The following is a 15,934-nucleotide window of genomic DNA, read 5'->3' as shown; positions in this document are numbered from 1 at the left end:
CAATGGAAACAACAAATCAAAATTCTTACAAGTGGTCACCAACTATATAGTTTTCATGTCTGGTGCCCAGCTTGAGATCCTGGGGTTTGATTTTTAGAAGTGCTGAGCATTCACAGGTTCAATTAAAATTAGTTGTCTTTTGAACAAATCAGATCCTAGGATTCTCAAATTAGGCATTCAAAATTCATCAGCGCTTTTGACCTTGATCTCTCTTCATCTCAACTGCCCATCTGAGAAATGGGTGTAATACTCCCTTACCTCAAAGGGATTTTGTGAAAATAAATTAACATCTGTTATATTTTCAGGTACTATAATGATGAACAGGACAAAATGGCCCATTAGGAAATTAATAATTTTGTATTCAGAGCAGAGTTTAAATAGCATGTAGTAAATAAGCTACTTAATAGCAGATTATTCAATTACCACGGCCGAGTCTATGAACTGAAAGAGGAAGGAGACCATGGAAAAAATAGTATGTGACCATATAATTAAAAACTCTCTCAATACATACACACGTGTCAATCATGGTTTCCAGGCAGCTTTAATACTAGCACTTCCTAACTTCTGAGTTCTTCACTTTGCAAAATTGTTTATTGTTAATGTAACTTTGTATGTAATGCCCTACATTAAAAAAAAACTAAAAACCAAAGGTCCATCATATGGAATCCATACTTAAAGTCACGTGGCTCCTCAGCAAAATGGAACTTTTAGATCAATAGCACAGCCCTCCAGCACTTGAGCTAACAGAGCAATAGCAGTAGTAGGCTGTCATGGACTAGCACTACAGGGGATGAAACACACTTCACCCATAAGTTTCATAGGTATTTGCTGACAGCATACCAATAGTGAAACAGGCCATGTTGTCATGGAGCTCTTTATTACAGTCTTCTCTCTCTTTATCTTGCTAGTTTCAGTCTGTCTCCACATTTTCTGGGTTCTAGTCTCCTTGCCCAGCCAATATCACTCTCCCCCTCCTCTACCCTGAGCTTGTCCCTGCATTCGAACCAGGTGGCTTCCTTCTCCATGCTGCCCAGGACTTGGCAGAAGGAGCAAGGAGGGTATGGAAACAAGTTCTCAACTCTCAGCTCCTGGGTCTGGGACAGGCCTGCTGACAAAGGGCGGGAGAGAGCCAAAGAGGCAATTACCCTGAAATCTGGCAATTCAGTGGCAGTGATGAATAAAGTCCTGGGACTTTTAAATTGCCACCAGACTGCCGCACAGTGTGCTCTAGGAGGCTCTGAAGGCTGGCGGAGGGAGAGGGGGATGCTTCAGCATGCTCAGGGTGATGCTGAAGGCTGCCTGCCCCAGCCCAACCCCTTCTGCCAGAGACCCCGACCCTTCCCAAAATACAGAGCCAGGGCCCTTCCTGCCCAGGGGCCAGCAATTCTGTCACCTTCCTGGTCTGGGACCACAGGAGTGTGGAGCTGAAACTACAAGGCAAGTCCTATTTAGTCCCCACTGCCCTGGGCTGGAGCATGCTCAGTACAGACAAAATATTCAGAGAATTTAATTTGTAAATATTCAATTCCGTACTGTATGTAAGCACAGTGACATTTTTAAAGGCTTATAACTTGGTGTTTCTTCCCCTCACAAGAACAGCAAAAGTGACATCTCCAACACCCCTCCTGCCAAATAAATTTCCAGCTCCAACCACTACAGCAGTGGTTTTCAAACTTTTTTCTCATGACCCAGTTGAAGAAAATCACTGATGCCCATGACCGAACATAATTTTACTAGAGTATGGGCATTCAATCAGCTAATCCACTAGTCAATGGAATTTCCTACAGTCAATTAGTTGATAAGGGGGTGAAACTGCAGAGCCGCAGCCTGGTTAGCTCCTGGCCCCGGGAACTAACCCCACTGTGGCTCTGCCTTTTAAATGTATTAAGAGCCAAGGCTCTTAATACATTTAAAAGGCTGAAGTGCAGCAGTGGGGACCAGGCATGAGCCAGGAATCAACTGTCCCAGCTCGCACCTGGTCCCCTCCATTGCACTTCAGCCTTTTAAATGTATTAAGAGCTGATTCCCAGCTTGCACCCGATCCCCTGCTACACCTCTGCCTCTCCTGTCCTCCCCCCCACCCCTGCAGAGATAGTGCTTGGGGGAAACCGGCTTTTAAGCTGGCTCACGCCAGCACTGGATCCTGCTCTCCCCGCTTCCTGCCTCTCTGATAGAGGCAGCAAAGGGCAGGGGGAAAGCTACTAGTCAAATCACTAGTCAATTATCTGATAAGCATATGCTTATCGGCAGGGCTCCCCGAACTGCGGTGAGCCCTGCTCGCCAGCCACACTGTCCGGCGATCTGCGCATGCGCAGATTGCCTGAACCCGGCTCTTCCGGGTTACAATCGACTCGCCACGGGCAAGTACATTGTATAATTTGTCGACCCCTGCTTATTGGATAGTAGGGAATTAAAATTAATCAACTAATTGAATAGCTGATGAAATTTCCATCAACTATTCGATTATTCAAATAGGGGCTCTTGTGCATTTCAAAGACAGAAACGATGCCTGGAACTTGGGACCAGCAGGGAGTCCCCCGCTGACTCTGGGCTCCATGAAGCACTTACGCTTTGAAATGCACCGAAGCCCCAACAGAGGCTCTGGTGCATTTCAAAGCCGAAGTGTGCATGGAGCCTGGGGCCAGCAGGGAGCTTTTAAGCTGGCTTCTCCCAGAACCCCTTCCACTTCCTCCCCATTGCTGCCTCTTTCTGACAGAGGCAGCAAGGGTGAGGGGAGAGCGACTAGTCACTTTCATCCCTACCGGATAGTTGACTAGTGGCTTACATCCCTAATCCAGAGTGGGCTGATGAGGAGAACCTGGAGGTGTAACAAGGTGGTTCCTGCTTTGGGGATGTCAGGACTGTGGCAGGAGGGACTTACCTTGAACGGCTCCCAGTCAGCAGTGCAGCACTTTCTGTCACCACAAACCATGCTGAGCCCCAGAAGCAGCTAGCAGCAGGTGCCCAGCCATGCATGACCCAGTAGGGAGTAAGGATGTTAAGAAGCAAGGAATTGACTGTGTAATCAATACAACTTGTATCAACTACATGATTAGTCGTTAAGGGGAGGTGCTCTGTCCTTGCTTATGCTGGGTCCAAAGTTACCCCCACTGCAGCTGAGCATTTTTAATGTAGTAAGAATTGGGTGGAAGAGGTGCAGCAGTCTGGGACCTGGCATGAGCAATCCTGGACCACCGTGCCTCTGCATCCCCATCCCTCCTTCTCTACACCACAGCGACGGTGGTGGGGGGAACCTCTGATACACAGGCAGCAAGGTGGTGAGGGAAGTGAGTAGTCGAGTAGAGACTCGACTAGTTGCTTACGTCTCTAGTACTGGGTCACAACCTGTAGTTTGAAAATCACTGCACTAGAGTTCTTTATGAAAGGATGTAAAAAATTTTGGATCATTGAAAAAAAAACAGTGTTTCTCACCAACTTTGCTCTGGTAAATGGTTGAATCATTTTGCTGAAACTTTCACAAAGAAGTCATGAAACTTTTGAAGCAAGTTCTCTGATAGGATGAAATTCCTATGTTTGTCAATCTTGCATTAACTACATAAATAACACTGCTCAATGGAACAGGCTCGCACAGTAAGTATAAGCAACCTTGAAACTTGGCAAATAGTTGTTATAATTTACTTAAATTTAATAAGTTAGAGATAGAAGAGCAACAAAGTTCATTTATAGAGAGGTCTAACACCATGAACTGTCTTGCCATCTGTCAGCTGTATCTGCAGCATTCAACACTATCTGAATTTCAGAGGAGGACCATGAAAAATTTGACGATTAGAAGTCCCATCATGCAAACAAGTATCAAGCTTTTGCTCCAAATCCATAATGGACCAAATGTAGCATTCAGGTTGAACCCTCTGGTTCGGCAACATCCATGGTCTGGCATGATTTTAGTTAGCTGGATGTCCAGTTGTCACGGATGTGGCCAAGTTTCCCACGGTCCCATAAAGTTTGTTTATATCTACCAGTTCTAGCTCTCAGTGTTCTATGCTGTTATTTATCTCTAATTTACCTCTAAATGTCTTCTAACAGCCCAATAAGCAGTGGAAGTGTTGGAAATGCTGCTAGACAATATTGACTTCTCGTGGTTCAGCAAATTCTTTGGTTCGGCAGAACTCAGGGACTTAGGTGCCAGACTAGAGGTACAACCTGTACTTATTTAAAAAGGAATGACTTTTTAAAATGTCTCCACAACTAACAGGATGTTGCTATGCTAAGTGCTGCTGCAACTTCAGACCAAGCAATTTACAAAGCTAGTTTCTGTAAGTCTAAAGCGCACAGATAAAAAGAGATGAGGTATGGCAGGTGCATCACTGATAAATGACTAACTCAACATGGAACCCACTTGTAATTCTCACTTTTGGGGGGTGGAAGGAAGAGACAAGAGGAAAAGGACTTACAGAACTACTTTTTTTTTAAAGCAATGTCATGTGAGGATGAAGGGTGGTACTGTGTGTGTATCAGTTGGGAAATGTAAGAGTTCCATCAAATAATCGCACTTAAAAATTGTCCCAATGTGACTATCCTATAAAGCTACTAGGGAAATAGTGTCTTCATGCCAATCTCTCTTGCAGCAGAACCTTCTGAATATCAGCAGAAAGTTCCAAGTATCCTTTTTTGATTCAGATACAAAAGCACTTTACCCTGCAACAACTGTATCTGTTTTGGCTATGCACGCTGGATGTCCCTGCTGCCAGCCAGAAAGCATAAGGTTACTAAGTATATTTCTGTTAATTAGTTAGAAAAAAAATTAACAGATTCCAAATCTGAGGGACTGGGAACTGAGGCACGACCACAGAAGAATGGCAGTCTTGTGCACCTACATAGCAGTTGGCAATTGTGGGAGGATAGTGTAAAGAAATGAGAAGCAGCAGGTCCCTTCAATACACCTCTGAACGAAGTAAACCAGTTTACTCTTACACTGTTCCTAGCTAGTTGCACTAAATCTTCCCATACCACCAATCTCAGCCATCATCATTATTACTGTTTACTATTTGATTCTGGTACCAACCACAACATGTTAGGTGCTGCTCTGGCATTTTAAAAAAATCTAGTCCAAAGAACATACATGCATCTCTGCCATGCTGACCACCAAACCCACTGCATCCCAAACCAGCATTCAGAGGGGATACCCCCCACTAGTATCCCCCAGCATCCTCCTGTAGCCCAAACCAGCATCCATGTAGGACCTTCCCTGGTATGCCCCATCATCCCCCTGCATCCCTAACCAGCACCCAGGGGGGACACAGGTTCACTATCCGACCTCTCTCCCCATATCCGCGGGGGGGCACCTTTCCCAGCATCCCTCCTCCCCTCCGCCCACGGACAGGACGGGCTGCCCGGCCCTGTCCCTGCCAGTTCCCACCAGTCGGGACTCGACCCTGCTGCCGGGGCCGGGCCGTTGCCTCCTTCCCTCGCCCGCACTCACTCGCCAGCCGCGGTCCATCCAGCCCCCCGCCTCCGCCGCCGTGGCTGCCCCCCAGCTCGGCCTTCTTAGGCCCCACCGCCGCCGCTCCGGGGGCTGCTCCGTGCGGGTAGCCGGGCCCGGCGGCGGCGCCGGACAGGCCGAGCGGGAGCCCCCCGAGAGCGGGCGGGGGCCCGGGGCAGGCGGGGGCGGCGCCGGGCTCCTCATGCAGGAACTGGCACTCCTCCCCGTAGAAACAGGTCTTGTCCTTGGCATAGTAGCGGCAAAACTTCAGCTTCAGCCCCGCGCCGGGGGCCGGGCCCGGGACCCCCACTGCCCCGACCCCCGCCGGGGCCCCCGAGGCCGGGGCAGGGCCCGCCGGGGCCGGGCAGGGGAGGCCGCCGGGGTTCATGGCAACGCCGCCAGCCTCAGCACCATGGGGAGGTGCCGCGGGAGCCGCCGTCACCGGGGCTCCGACTCAGGAAGGAGGGAGCCGGGGGTCCAAATTGTGCTTCTCTTAAAGGGGCCGCTCGGCTAAGCCCGCCGAGGCGGGAGGGGGAGGCGGTTCGTCAATGGGCCCGGCCCGGGGCTTGTTTATTCCATTTTCCTCTTCCTGAGCGGACGCCCCGCTGCGCATGCGCGGGAGAAGGGCGTTCTGGGTAATCCGGGACCAGCGAGGCGTTGGGAGGGGGGAAGATAGCGGGCGGGGGGTCCCGCGCAGGCCTAGAGGGCGGGGCGGGGCCTGTCGCCGGACACCTCTCCCCGCTCGTGGCAGCTGGAGACACGGGACGGAGCCTTCCCCGGGCATCCCCAGCTGCCCGGTGCCTGCTGGGAGCGGCTCTCCTAGAGCTGCCGCCACCCGAGCGGAGCCTCTGAACGCGTCGTCCCTGGCAAGCGCTCGTGAGGAGCCGCTGCGCCTGGCGTGGCCCGGGCTCGCTCTTGCGCTGGGCGCGCTCGCGCCCCCCCCCCCGCCCCCCCGCGGGCGGCTGAAACCCCCCAGCGCTCAGTAACTAGCCGTTGGTCGCGCCAGGGAGCGGGCTGCTCGTGCGAGGCAAAACAAACCAGCCCCAGCAGGGAGGCGCTTGCTGGCAGGGAGGCGTGGGAGCGATCTCCGGCCTAGGTTGTTATCTGGGAGGTCAGACTTCAATAATCATGTGCCACCACCTTTCAGCGTAGTTCTCTTGTAGCTAGCTAAAGTAATGGTTTCAAAGCACAGCTGCCTTCTGGTTTATTGACATAACGTGAAATCCTTACCCCATTAAAGTTAACCCCAGTGGGGTTTTACTGTTTACTTCCATGGGCCCATGATTTCACTCATCGCCTTCAACACTGCATTTTTCTCCAGAAAATAAATGTGTGTGTGTGGGGGGGGGGGGGGGGGAATCTTGATGTTCTGTGCTATCTCTTCTGTAGTCTGTCGCTAAACCCTGTTTCAAAATATGCAGACAGGAGGAGTGTACCACTTTTCATATTTTGTTCACTTGCATTCCATCAGACAGAAGAGAGGAAGCATTAGCCACGCTCCTGGCTTTAAAATAATTTGAAAGTACCTCTTGATCGTAAATGAGGCAACTGAGGATTGGACCCCTCAAATGACATAGATGGTAAAAAGCATTACATTTAGAATTAGTGCCTAGTGATGATGAGAAAATGAGGCATATTAGAGTTAGGAATGTTAAGGACTTGTTGACTATCCTATAAGCAAATGCTTATCAGATAATCAACAGGATAGTTGACTAGTCATTTCCCCCCTTCTCTGGCTGCCTCTATCAGAGGCAGTAAGGGTGGGGGGGAGAAGGGGTTACTTCAAAGTGGCAGCGCCACAGGGAGCCCGGGCTCCATGCGGCTCTCTTTGAAACACCGCAGCGGCATTTCAAAGGGGCAGTGCCACAGGGAGCCCGGGGTCAGCTGGAGTCCGCTGGATCAGCTGTGTGGTGCTGCCCCTTTGAAATGCCATGGCAGCATTTCAAAGGGGCAGCACCGCCCTATTGAGCAATCAAATAGTCAGTGCAAAAATGCATCTACTATTCGTTTAGTGAAATAAGTGCTACTTAACATCCTTAATTAGAGTGACAGGGTAACTCAACAAGAAAGTCCAGAGTTTTCTACCATACACAGGTATGGCTAAATACTTGGTATTTTTATATAATATATGATGTGAAGAAAAATATATTCTGATGATATAGATAGATAGATAGATACACATATACACACACACACACGCTATATTGTTATTTGTGTGCACTGCTGTCATACCTCTGTCAGTCTCAGGATATTAAAAGAGACAAGGTGGATGAAGTAATATCTTTTATTGGAACAAATTTCTGTTAGCAAGACAAGCTTTCATGCTACACAGAATTCTTCATCATCTTCCGTCACCAACAAGTTGGTCCAATAAAAGATACTACTACCACTTTGTCTTTTATAGTTATTTATATCCATCTTGTACTATTGTCTATTTCTCACAGTAGGAGGCTACCATGTATTGTATCATGATATCAATTTTTAATGAGAATTCCCCATTTTAACCAGTGGCCTAGTCTCCTTGTAGACACTGTCCTCAAATTCTAATATATTATTTTTAAAGGAACCAAGATAATGAGTACATAACAATGAGAATATCTTATGTTCTTCCACTGATGTGAATATCTTATGTTCCTCCCATTCTTCAGCATTTAAACTAAAATCTTCTGCCAGGGACTTGTCATTTCTTAATTGCCAAAACACACCATGCACCACTATGACTGTATAAATATTAAATAATATTATTATTGTTTCTGCCATGTCTGTTCACCTTCATAGACAAAATGTAGGGGTTTGAAGTTTCATGACAGGATTTAGAAGAGATTTTCCAAAGCATAACTAAATTTCATGCTGAAAAACAAATTCCTTCTTCACGGGTGCTTTGAAAACTTATTTAAACTTAATGCAAAATAAGGGATTCTCCCTTTGAACTAGTGAGACTTGAAAACTACCATTTTAAAGGGGTGTTTAAAAACTTTGGGGATGAAATATTTTATGAGAGTTTTTCAGTGAGTCATTTACAATCTCAGGAATTTTAAAAAATCTTCTTCAGTCAGACTGTTGCCACAGTTTGTGACACAATCTTTGCAATTATATATCAGAAGAATCCCCATATTTTTAAGCACCATAGATATTATTTTGGTAAGAAAAACATTTACTCTAGAATGAAGATCCCTTTTTGTCTTGCTTAGACTCATTATTATAAAAAACAGAAAATCAAAGGCTGCCGTCAAGATGCTTTGACAGTTTGTACAAAAAGAGATTTTTAAAAATGAGTGGGATTTTAAATGTCACGTTGAAACAAGTCAAAACACTCCCTCATCATATAAAGATTTTAAAAACTTTTGAAAAAATTGTTTTAAAATGAAGCCTCAAGCCATAGTTCTTGCAATTAGCATTATTCTTATGACTTTTTCAGGTGGTTGCAAACCAAAGAAGAACAAATGAACTGATGAAGAAGTAGATCAGAAAGATGGGTAAGATCCAGGTCTATTCTACCCAAAGAGTCAGGGCCCTATTTGTTTATTATTTAGTGCTCAGGTCATGGTCACCACAATGTCCCTTTGTGGAAAGCAATCACAGACATACCTGCTCTGTGCAGTCTACACCTAACTCCTGTCCACTAGGGTCTCCATTCAGTGAATGACATCTGAGTTCAGCCCTTGCCTCGGTCAGCTCCTGCTGAAACCAATCCCTGGTTTAAGAACACTGGGTATTGCCTGAGTACAGTCCTCACAGAGAAGAGGTAATCTATATTATACAGTGGATCCCAACCTTTTTTATGCCGAGGACCAGCAAACCCATTCACGAACTTTTGGGAGATTGGTATCATTTTATTAGCATATTTGCAAATGAAGTGTTGCATGACCACCTAACCCCCGCCAACCCCTTGCTCCTCAGTGCCTAACACCCTTTGAACCCCATCCCTGTGCCCCATGCCCTTTGACCCTTTAACCTCTGACTCCTACAGCCCATGCCAACACCCTCTTGCCCCATGACCCCACAACGCTCTCACCCAAAACCCCTTTGACCCACCTCACCCCTTCACTCCCCCGAGTTAGGCTGCCCTCATAGGAACATGCCTATTACTGTTGGTGGGCAGGGGCAGTAGCCATTAGCAGTGCATGCGCACTCCCTCCTTTGCACCCCCTGCATTCCCAAGCACATCTTGTGCCCTCATGGGTGGGGGGGGAGCCAGGAGCCCCAGCCAGAGTGCCATTACCAAGGAGGGAGGGAGGTGCCTCCTGCTTTGCCTACTCCTGTCATCACCTCATCCCCAGTGCCACCACCGGCAAAAGCAGCCACGCAGGCAGAGGGAGGGGCGTTGGCAACACAAGCACTCCCTCCTCCTTTATGCCCCATCTCTCCCCAAATGTGTCTCCCCAAGCACGGAGAAGGGAGGGAAGTGCCTCCTGCTCTGCTGCCTCCTGCCACGCCTCAGCCACCATGGCTGCCAGACCTGAGCCACCACAAATATCTGGCTTGAGCTCCAGCAGCTGCCGCAGACCAGCAGTTGGGAACCACTGATCTATTATAGTGTATGTCCATGGGGATGTTAGTCCATATCAAAATGGAAGGATAAAGTTAGCTAACCCAATTGTATTGGAGTGGGGTGTCATTCACTTTAACCTGCTTCCAGGGAGTTTTCAGAGATTCTCATCTCAAAAACTGTGGGATTTCCAGACCCATTTGGGGACACCAGCCTGACAGGTTGAGTCAGACTGTGTCAGTTGAAGCTCCCCTTATCTTTGGGAAATTCTGTTGTCAGGAACATGTAAAAGAGCATCATGAAGAGCATTATCCAAGAGGGTACTTGCAGCAAGACATCAAACTTCTGATAGAACTGTAACTTTGTGACTGAACCACAGAGATTGTATAATGGAAATAATATCATGAGTCAGGCATCTAACTAGTGAGTTCTAGAAGATTTCACTCAAACTGGAATCACTGGAGAAAATAGCAAGTAGGCCCATGCATCTTAGGGTACGTCTAGACTACATGGCTCCGTCAATGGAGGCATGTGAAATAGTTTACTTGGCATAGTCAAAGAAGCGGGGATTTAAATAATCCCCACTTCATTAAAATAAAAATGGCCACCGCGCTGTGCCGACGATCAGCTGATCCGGCACAGCGCGGCAGTCTAGACACGGCGCAGTTGACAAGGGAAGCCTGTCGACCGCACCGGTAAACCTCATTTCACAAGTCATACCAGAGCGGTCGACAAAGGCTTCCCTTGTTGACCGCACCGCGTCTAGATTGCCACGCTGTGCCAGATCAGCTTATCGTCAGCACAGTGCAGCGGCCATTTTTATTTTAAAGAAGCGGGGATTATTTAAATCCCCGCTTCTTTGACTATGCCGAGTAAAGTATTTTACATGGCTCCGTTGACGGAGCCATGTAGTCTAGACGTACCCTTAGAGACTAACAAAAATATATAGGATCATGAGCTTTCGTGGATAAGACCCACTTCATCAGCTGAGTTGGAGTGGAAATAACAGAATCCAAGATATATATATATATATAGAGATAGAGAGAGAGAGATAGAGATAGATATAAATAACAGCCAAAGAAGTACAATGTCAATAATTGTAGGACCAATGTTAATGAAGCTAATTAAGAGGGCTGGATGTGCCCCATTCATAGCTTTCATGTGAAAATGCGCAGGTCAGTTGCAGGGGAAATTGGCTTTGTAGTGTGTTAACCAGTTAATATCTTCATTCAAGCCCAGGGTAACTGTCAGATTTGTAGATGAATTCCAGTTCTGCAGTCTCTCTGTAATTGGGTGGTGAAATTCCTTTGTAGAAGAATGGCTACTTTTAAACCCATGGTTGAGTGACAAGGTAGATGAAAATGTTCCCCTACAGGTTTATGTGTGTTACCACTCCTTATTCCTGATTTGTGTGCATTTATCCTTTGTCGCAGAGACCTTACTCCATGCCATTCAGGTTTTTCCACCATTGCTTTTTGAGCACATGGAGCACATGTGACAAGGTTTGAACTGCAGGAGGATGTGCAAACATTTTTTACCTCAACACTGCATGACAGTAGATAAGTGGTTAGCAGTTGTGGGACAGTTGTGATTAAGATTCCACTCTGACTGTAATGAGAGAGGTGAGATTAATTAGGGTTTATGGCAGTCAGGACCTAAGGGAAAAAATCCTAGTATGGTAAAAACCGGAGGAGAAAGCTTAGACCAGTGGCTCTCAACCTGCGATCTAATCAGTACAGAGCTGAGGCTCACATGATGATATCTTCATCACCATATAGGTAGTATAGGATGCAGCCCACATAACACATTGTGAGATGCATATGTAGCCTATAGCGGTACATAGATTGAGCACCTCTGATTTAGATAGACCTACCAAGGTTAAGCAGAAGGTCAGGATGGGGACTGTGTAATTTGGAATTTACAATTGTGTTACTAAAGCCAGGCTCCAAGAGGAAGGACATTTTCATTCTGCAATGAAAGCAGAAGTGACAGACAGTAACCTTGCCAGACTGACCCTAAGTGCCAATGTACTGTATCATGCCATCTGCTACAGGTAAGGTAAAATGACATCACCCCCACAAACACACATACCTGCAAAGTTTGAGCAATAAGCTGTTTTTCTTGAAGACCTGTGCTGCGCAACACCAATATTAATAAATAGTGGCTGGAATTATTCCCTTGGAAAAGAGCATCTGCTGCTGTCCTCAAGGTTGGCAGAACCTGACCTGCCACAAAGGAACTGTTTATAGTACTTTGCAATGGCTAGAGAGATGGTGGCTGTCGAAATTGGAGCCGAGGCAGCAATGCGACTGCCCTGGGGCTGGGGCCGTGGTGCATGATGAACCTATTATAGGGGATTCTGATTGTTTCCTACATCTTTGATGTGATGTTGTGCTGCTTTCTTTCCTCTTGGATGTTCCTTCATCATCAATAGGAACTGTATCACATTCCATGCTGCCTAAAACTCACTCCTACAGTTTAAAAAAAAATGGAGATAAGGGAAAATTAGCAGGGAATAACATACAAAAGATTTTTACTAAGAACATAAGAATGGCCATACTGGGTCAGACCAAAGGTCCATCCAGCCCAGTAGCCTGTCTGCCGACAGTGGCCAATACCAGGTGTCCCAGAGGGAGTGAATCAAACAGGTAATGATCAAGCCATCTCTCTCCTGCCATACATCTCCACCTTCTGACAAACAGAGGCTAGGGACACCATTCCTTACCCATACTGGCTAATAGTCATTAATGGACTTAAATTCATGGAGGTTATCTAGTTCTCTTTTAAACCCTGTTATAGTCCTAGCCTTCACAACCTCCTCAGGCATGGAGTTCCACAGATTGACTACACACTGTGTGAAGAAGAACTTCCTTTTATTTGTTTTAAACCTGCTACCTATTAGTTTCATTTGGTGGCCCCTAGTTCTTATATTATGGGAACAAGTAAATAACTTTTCCTTATTCACTTTCTCCATGCCACTCATGATTTTATAGACCTCTATCATATTCCTCCTTAGTCTCCTCTTTTCCAAACTGAAAAGTCCCAGTCTCTTTAATCTTTCCTCATATGGGACCTGTTCCAAACCCCTAATCATTTTAGTTCCCTTTCTCTGAACCTTTTCTAATGCCAGTATATCTTTTGAGATGAGGAGACCACATCTGTATGCAGTATTCAAGATGTGGGCGTACCATGGATTTATATAAGGGCAATAAGATATTCTCCGTCTTATTCTCTATCCCTTTTTTAATGTTTCCTAACATCCTGTTTGCTTTTTTGACTGCCGCTGCACACTGCGTGGACGTCTTCAGAACTATCCACGATGACTCCAAGATCTTTCCTGATTAGTTGTAGCTAAATTAGCCCCCATATTTTATGCATAGTTGTGGTTATTTTTTCCAATGTGCATTACTTTACATTTATCCACATTAAATTTCATTTGCCATTTTGTTGCCCAGTCACTTAGTTTGGTGAGATCTTTTTGAAGTTCTTCACAGTCTGCTTTGGTCTTAACTACCTTGAGCAGTTTAGTATCGTCTGCAAACTTTGCCACCTCACTGTTTACCCCTTTCTCCAGATCATTTATGAATAAGTTGAATAGGACTGGTGTGCAATGGTGGCACACATCCTAATAAGCGCACATGACCTTACTATTGGTGCACAAGACAACACTTACTCCACTCATGGGTGGAAAAATCTTAGAGAGAACACTGGTGGCCACCCAAGCACTGCTGTGGACCCCTTTAGTAACCTTAGAACAGAAGTCTCAAACTCTTGGCCTGCAGGCCATTTCTGTCCACAGCAATTCCTCAATTGTGCCCGGGAGTCTCAGCGGGCCAGTGGGGAGGGCTGTCTGTTCCCATCCCCCAAGCCCTATCCCTTCCCACTACGCCACAGTTGCAGAGGAAAGTTAGACCATATGAAGCAGATGCACCATAAAGGCTCAGATGCCAAACAGTAATAAATTATACGTCATCATGGTAAGACTATTCTCAAAGCCATTGCCAAAGTGGCAGTGTAAAATAAAGACAGTCACACAAAGAAATGAGTGGCAGTAAAATTAATACTCAGATTTTTTGAAAATGCTGACCAATGTTGAATAGCAGATCATTGAGCCTTTAGTTTTTTTGATGAACATATGCTATAGGAATACAATGATAACTGCATGCTTTTTGCTTACAAAAACACATGGCCCCAGTCACCGGAGCAGTCACCCTCCATAAGCTCTGGCCACTACATACCGCTGGCCCCAACTGGGGCCACTGGAGCAGCCACTGCCTGCCACGCAACTCTGGCCCTGATCAGGGCCGCTGGACCCGACACTGCCTGCCACGCAGCTCCAGCTCCGGCCACTTCTAGGGCCACCGGAGCAGATGCTGCCCACCACACAGCTCTGACCCTGGTCAGGGCCACTGGAATAGCTGCCACTCGCCACACAGCTCCATTTCTGGCTCTGGCTGCTCAAATAGCTGCCACATGGCTCTGTCCCCTGCCACGGGAGCAACTGTTGCCCACCATGCAGCCCACATGGGATGCAGCTCCAGGTCTGGGGAAGAGCTGAAGCTAGGGCCAGAGCCATACATTCCTGTGGTGGGAAGAACACCTCAGCAGTCCAGCACCCTGGCATTTAATTTCAAAAAGGGGAATTACACAAAAATGAGGAGGTTAGTTAAACAGAAATTAAAAGGCACAGTGACTAGAGCCAAATCCCTGAAAGCTTCATGGAAACTTTTTAAAGACATCATAATAGAGGCCCAACTTAAATGTATACCCCAAATTAAAAAACATAGCAAGAGACCTAAAAAAGAGTCACCGTGGCTTAACCACCATGTAAAAGAAGCAGTGAGGGACAAAAAGGTATCTTTTAAGAAGTGGAAGTCCAATCCTAGTGAGATTAATAGAAAGGAACATAAACACTGTCAAATCAAGTGTAAAACTGTAATAAGAAAAGCAAAAAAAGATTGAGAAACAGCTAGCCAAAAACTCAAAAAGAAATACAATGTTTTTTAAGTACATTAAAAGCAGGAAGCCTGCTAAAAAACCTGTGGGTCCCCTAGATGATAGAGCTATAATAGGAGCAATCAAGGACGATAAAGCCATTGCGGAGAAACTAAATGATTTCTTTGCTTCAGTCTTCACGGCTGAGGACGTTGGGGAGATTCCTGAATCTGCACTGTCCTTTTTGGGTGATGAATCTGAGGATCTGTCCCGGATTAAAGTGTCATTAGAGGAGGTTTTGGAACAAATAGAAAAACTTAATGTTAACAAATCTCCGGGACCGGATGGCATTCATCCAAGGGTTCTAAAAGAACTAAAATGGGAAATTGCTGAGCTATTATCTGTGGTTTGTAACCTATCCTTTAAATCGGCTTCCGTACCTGATGACTGGAAGGTAGCCAACGTGACACCAATATTTAAAAAGGGCTCTAGAGGCGATCCTGGCAATTACACACCGGTAAGCCTAACTTCAGTACTGGGCAAATTAGTCGAAACAATAGTAAAGAATAAAATTGTGAAGCATGTAGAAGAACATAATTTATTGGACAAAAGTCAACATGGTTTCTGTAAAGGGAAATCCTGTCTTACTAATCTGTTAGAGTTCTTTGAAGGGGTTAACAAAAATGCGGACAAGGGGGATCCAGTAGATATAGTATACTTGGATTTTCAAAAAGCCTTTGACAAGGTCCCTCACCAAAGGCTCTTGTGTAAATTACATGGCCATGGGATAAGAGGGAAGGTCCTTTCTTGGATTGAGAACTGGTTAAAATACAGGAAACAAAGGGTAGGAATAAATGGTAAATTTTCAGATTGGAGAGGGGTAACTAGTGGTGTACCCCAAGGGTCAGTCCTGGGACCAATCCTTTTCAACTTATTCATAAATGATCTGGAGAAAGGGGTAAGCAGTGAGGTAGTAAAGTTTGCAGATGATACCAAACTGTTTAGGATAGTCAAGACAGAAGCAGACTGTGAGGGACTCCAAGAAGATCTCACCAAACTGAGTGATTGGG

General features: G+C 46.1%; 2 protein-coding genes across 6 annotated transcripts in view; one reads left to right on the top strand and one right to left on the bottom strand.

Moving 5' to 3' along the window:
* PAN3 (poly(A) specific ribonuclease subunit PAN3) overlaps nucleotides 1–6,148 on the bottom strand; it is a 115,519-nt gene extending 109,371 nt beyond the window's left edge. For all 5 annotated transcript variants that reach the window (XR_012900724.2, XM_075919221.2, XM_075919222.2 and 2 more), the window contains exon 1: nucleotides 5,441–6,148. Coding sequence is in view for 4 of the 5 variants with exons in the window: in XM_075919221.2 (XP_075775336.2) it covers nucleotides 5,441–5,828 (388 nt within the window). In the remaining variant the exon portion in view is untranslated. The remainder of the gene's footprint in view (nucleotides 1–5,440) is intronic.
* A 254-nt stretch (nucleotides 6,149–6,402) lies between these two features.
* FLT3 (fms related receptor tyrosine kinase 3) overlaps nucleotides 6,403–15,934 on the top strand; it is a 97,048-nt gene continuing 87,516 nt past the window's right edge. The window contains exons 1-2 of the mRNA XM_075919216.2: nucleotides 6,403–6,536; nucleotides 8,859–8,916. Coding sequence (XP_075775331.2) covers nucleotides 8,913–8,916 — 4 coding nt within the window. The 5' untranslated portion in view covers nucleotides 6,403–6,536; nucleotides 8,859–8,912. The remainder of the gene's footprint in view (nucleotides 6,537–8,858; nucleotides 8,917–15,934) is intronic.

This window comes from Pelodiscus sinensis, chromosome 1 (genome assembly GCF_052426305.1).
Source record: "Pelodiscus sinensis isolate ZL-2025 chromosome 1, ASM5242630v1, whole genome shotgun sequence".
In the NCBI taxonomy this organism is placed as follows: Eukaryota; Metazoa; Chordata; order Testudines; family Trionychidae; genus Pelodiscus; species Pelodiscus sinensis.
The sequence above is the reverse complement of the archived record's forward strand: the minus strand, read 5'-3'. Positions and strand labels throughout refer to the sequence as shown.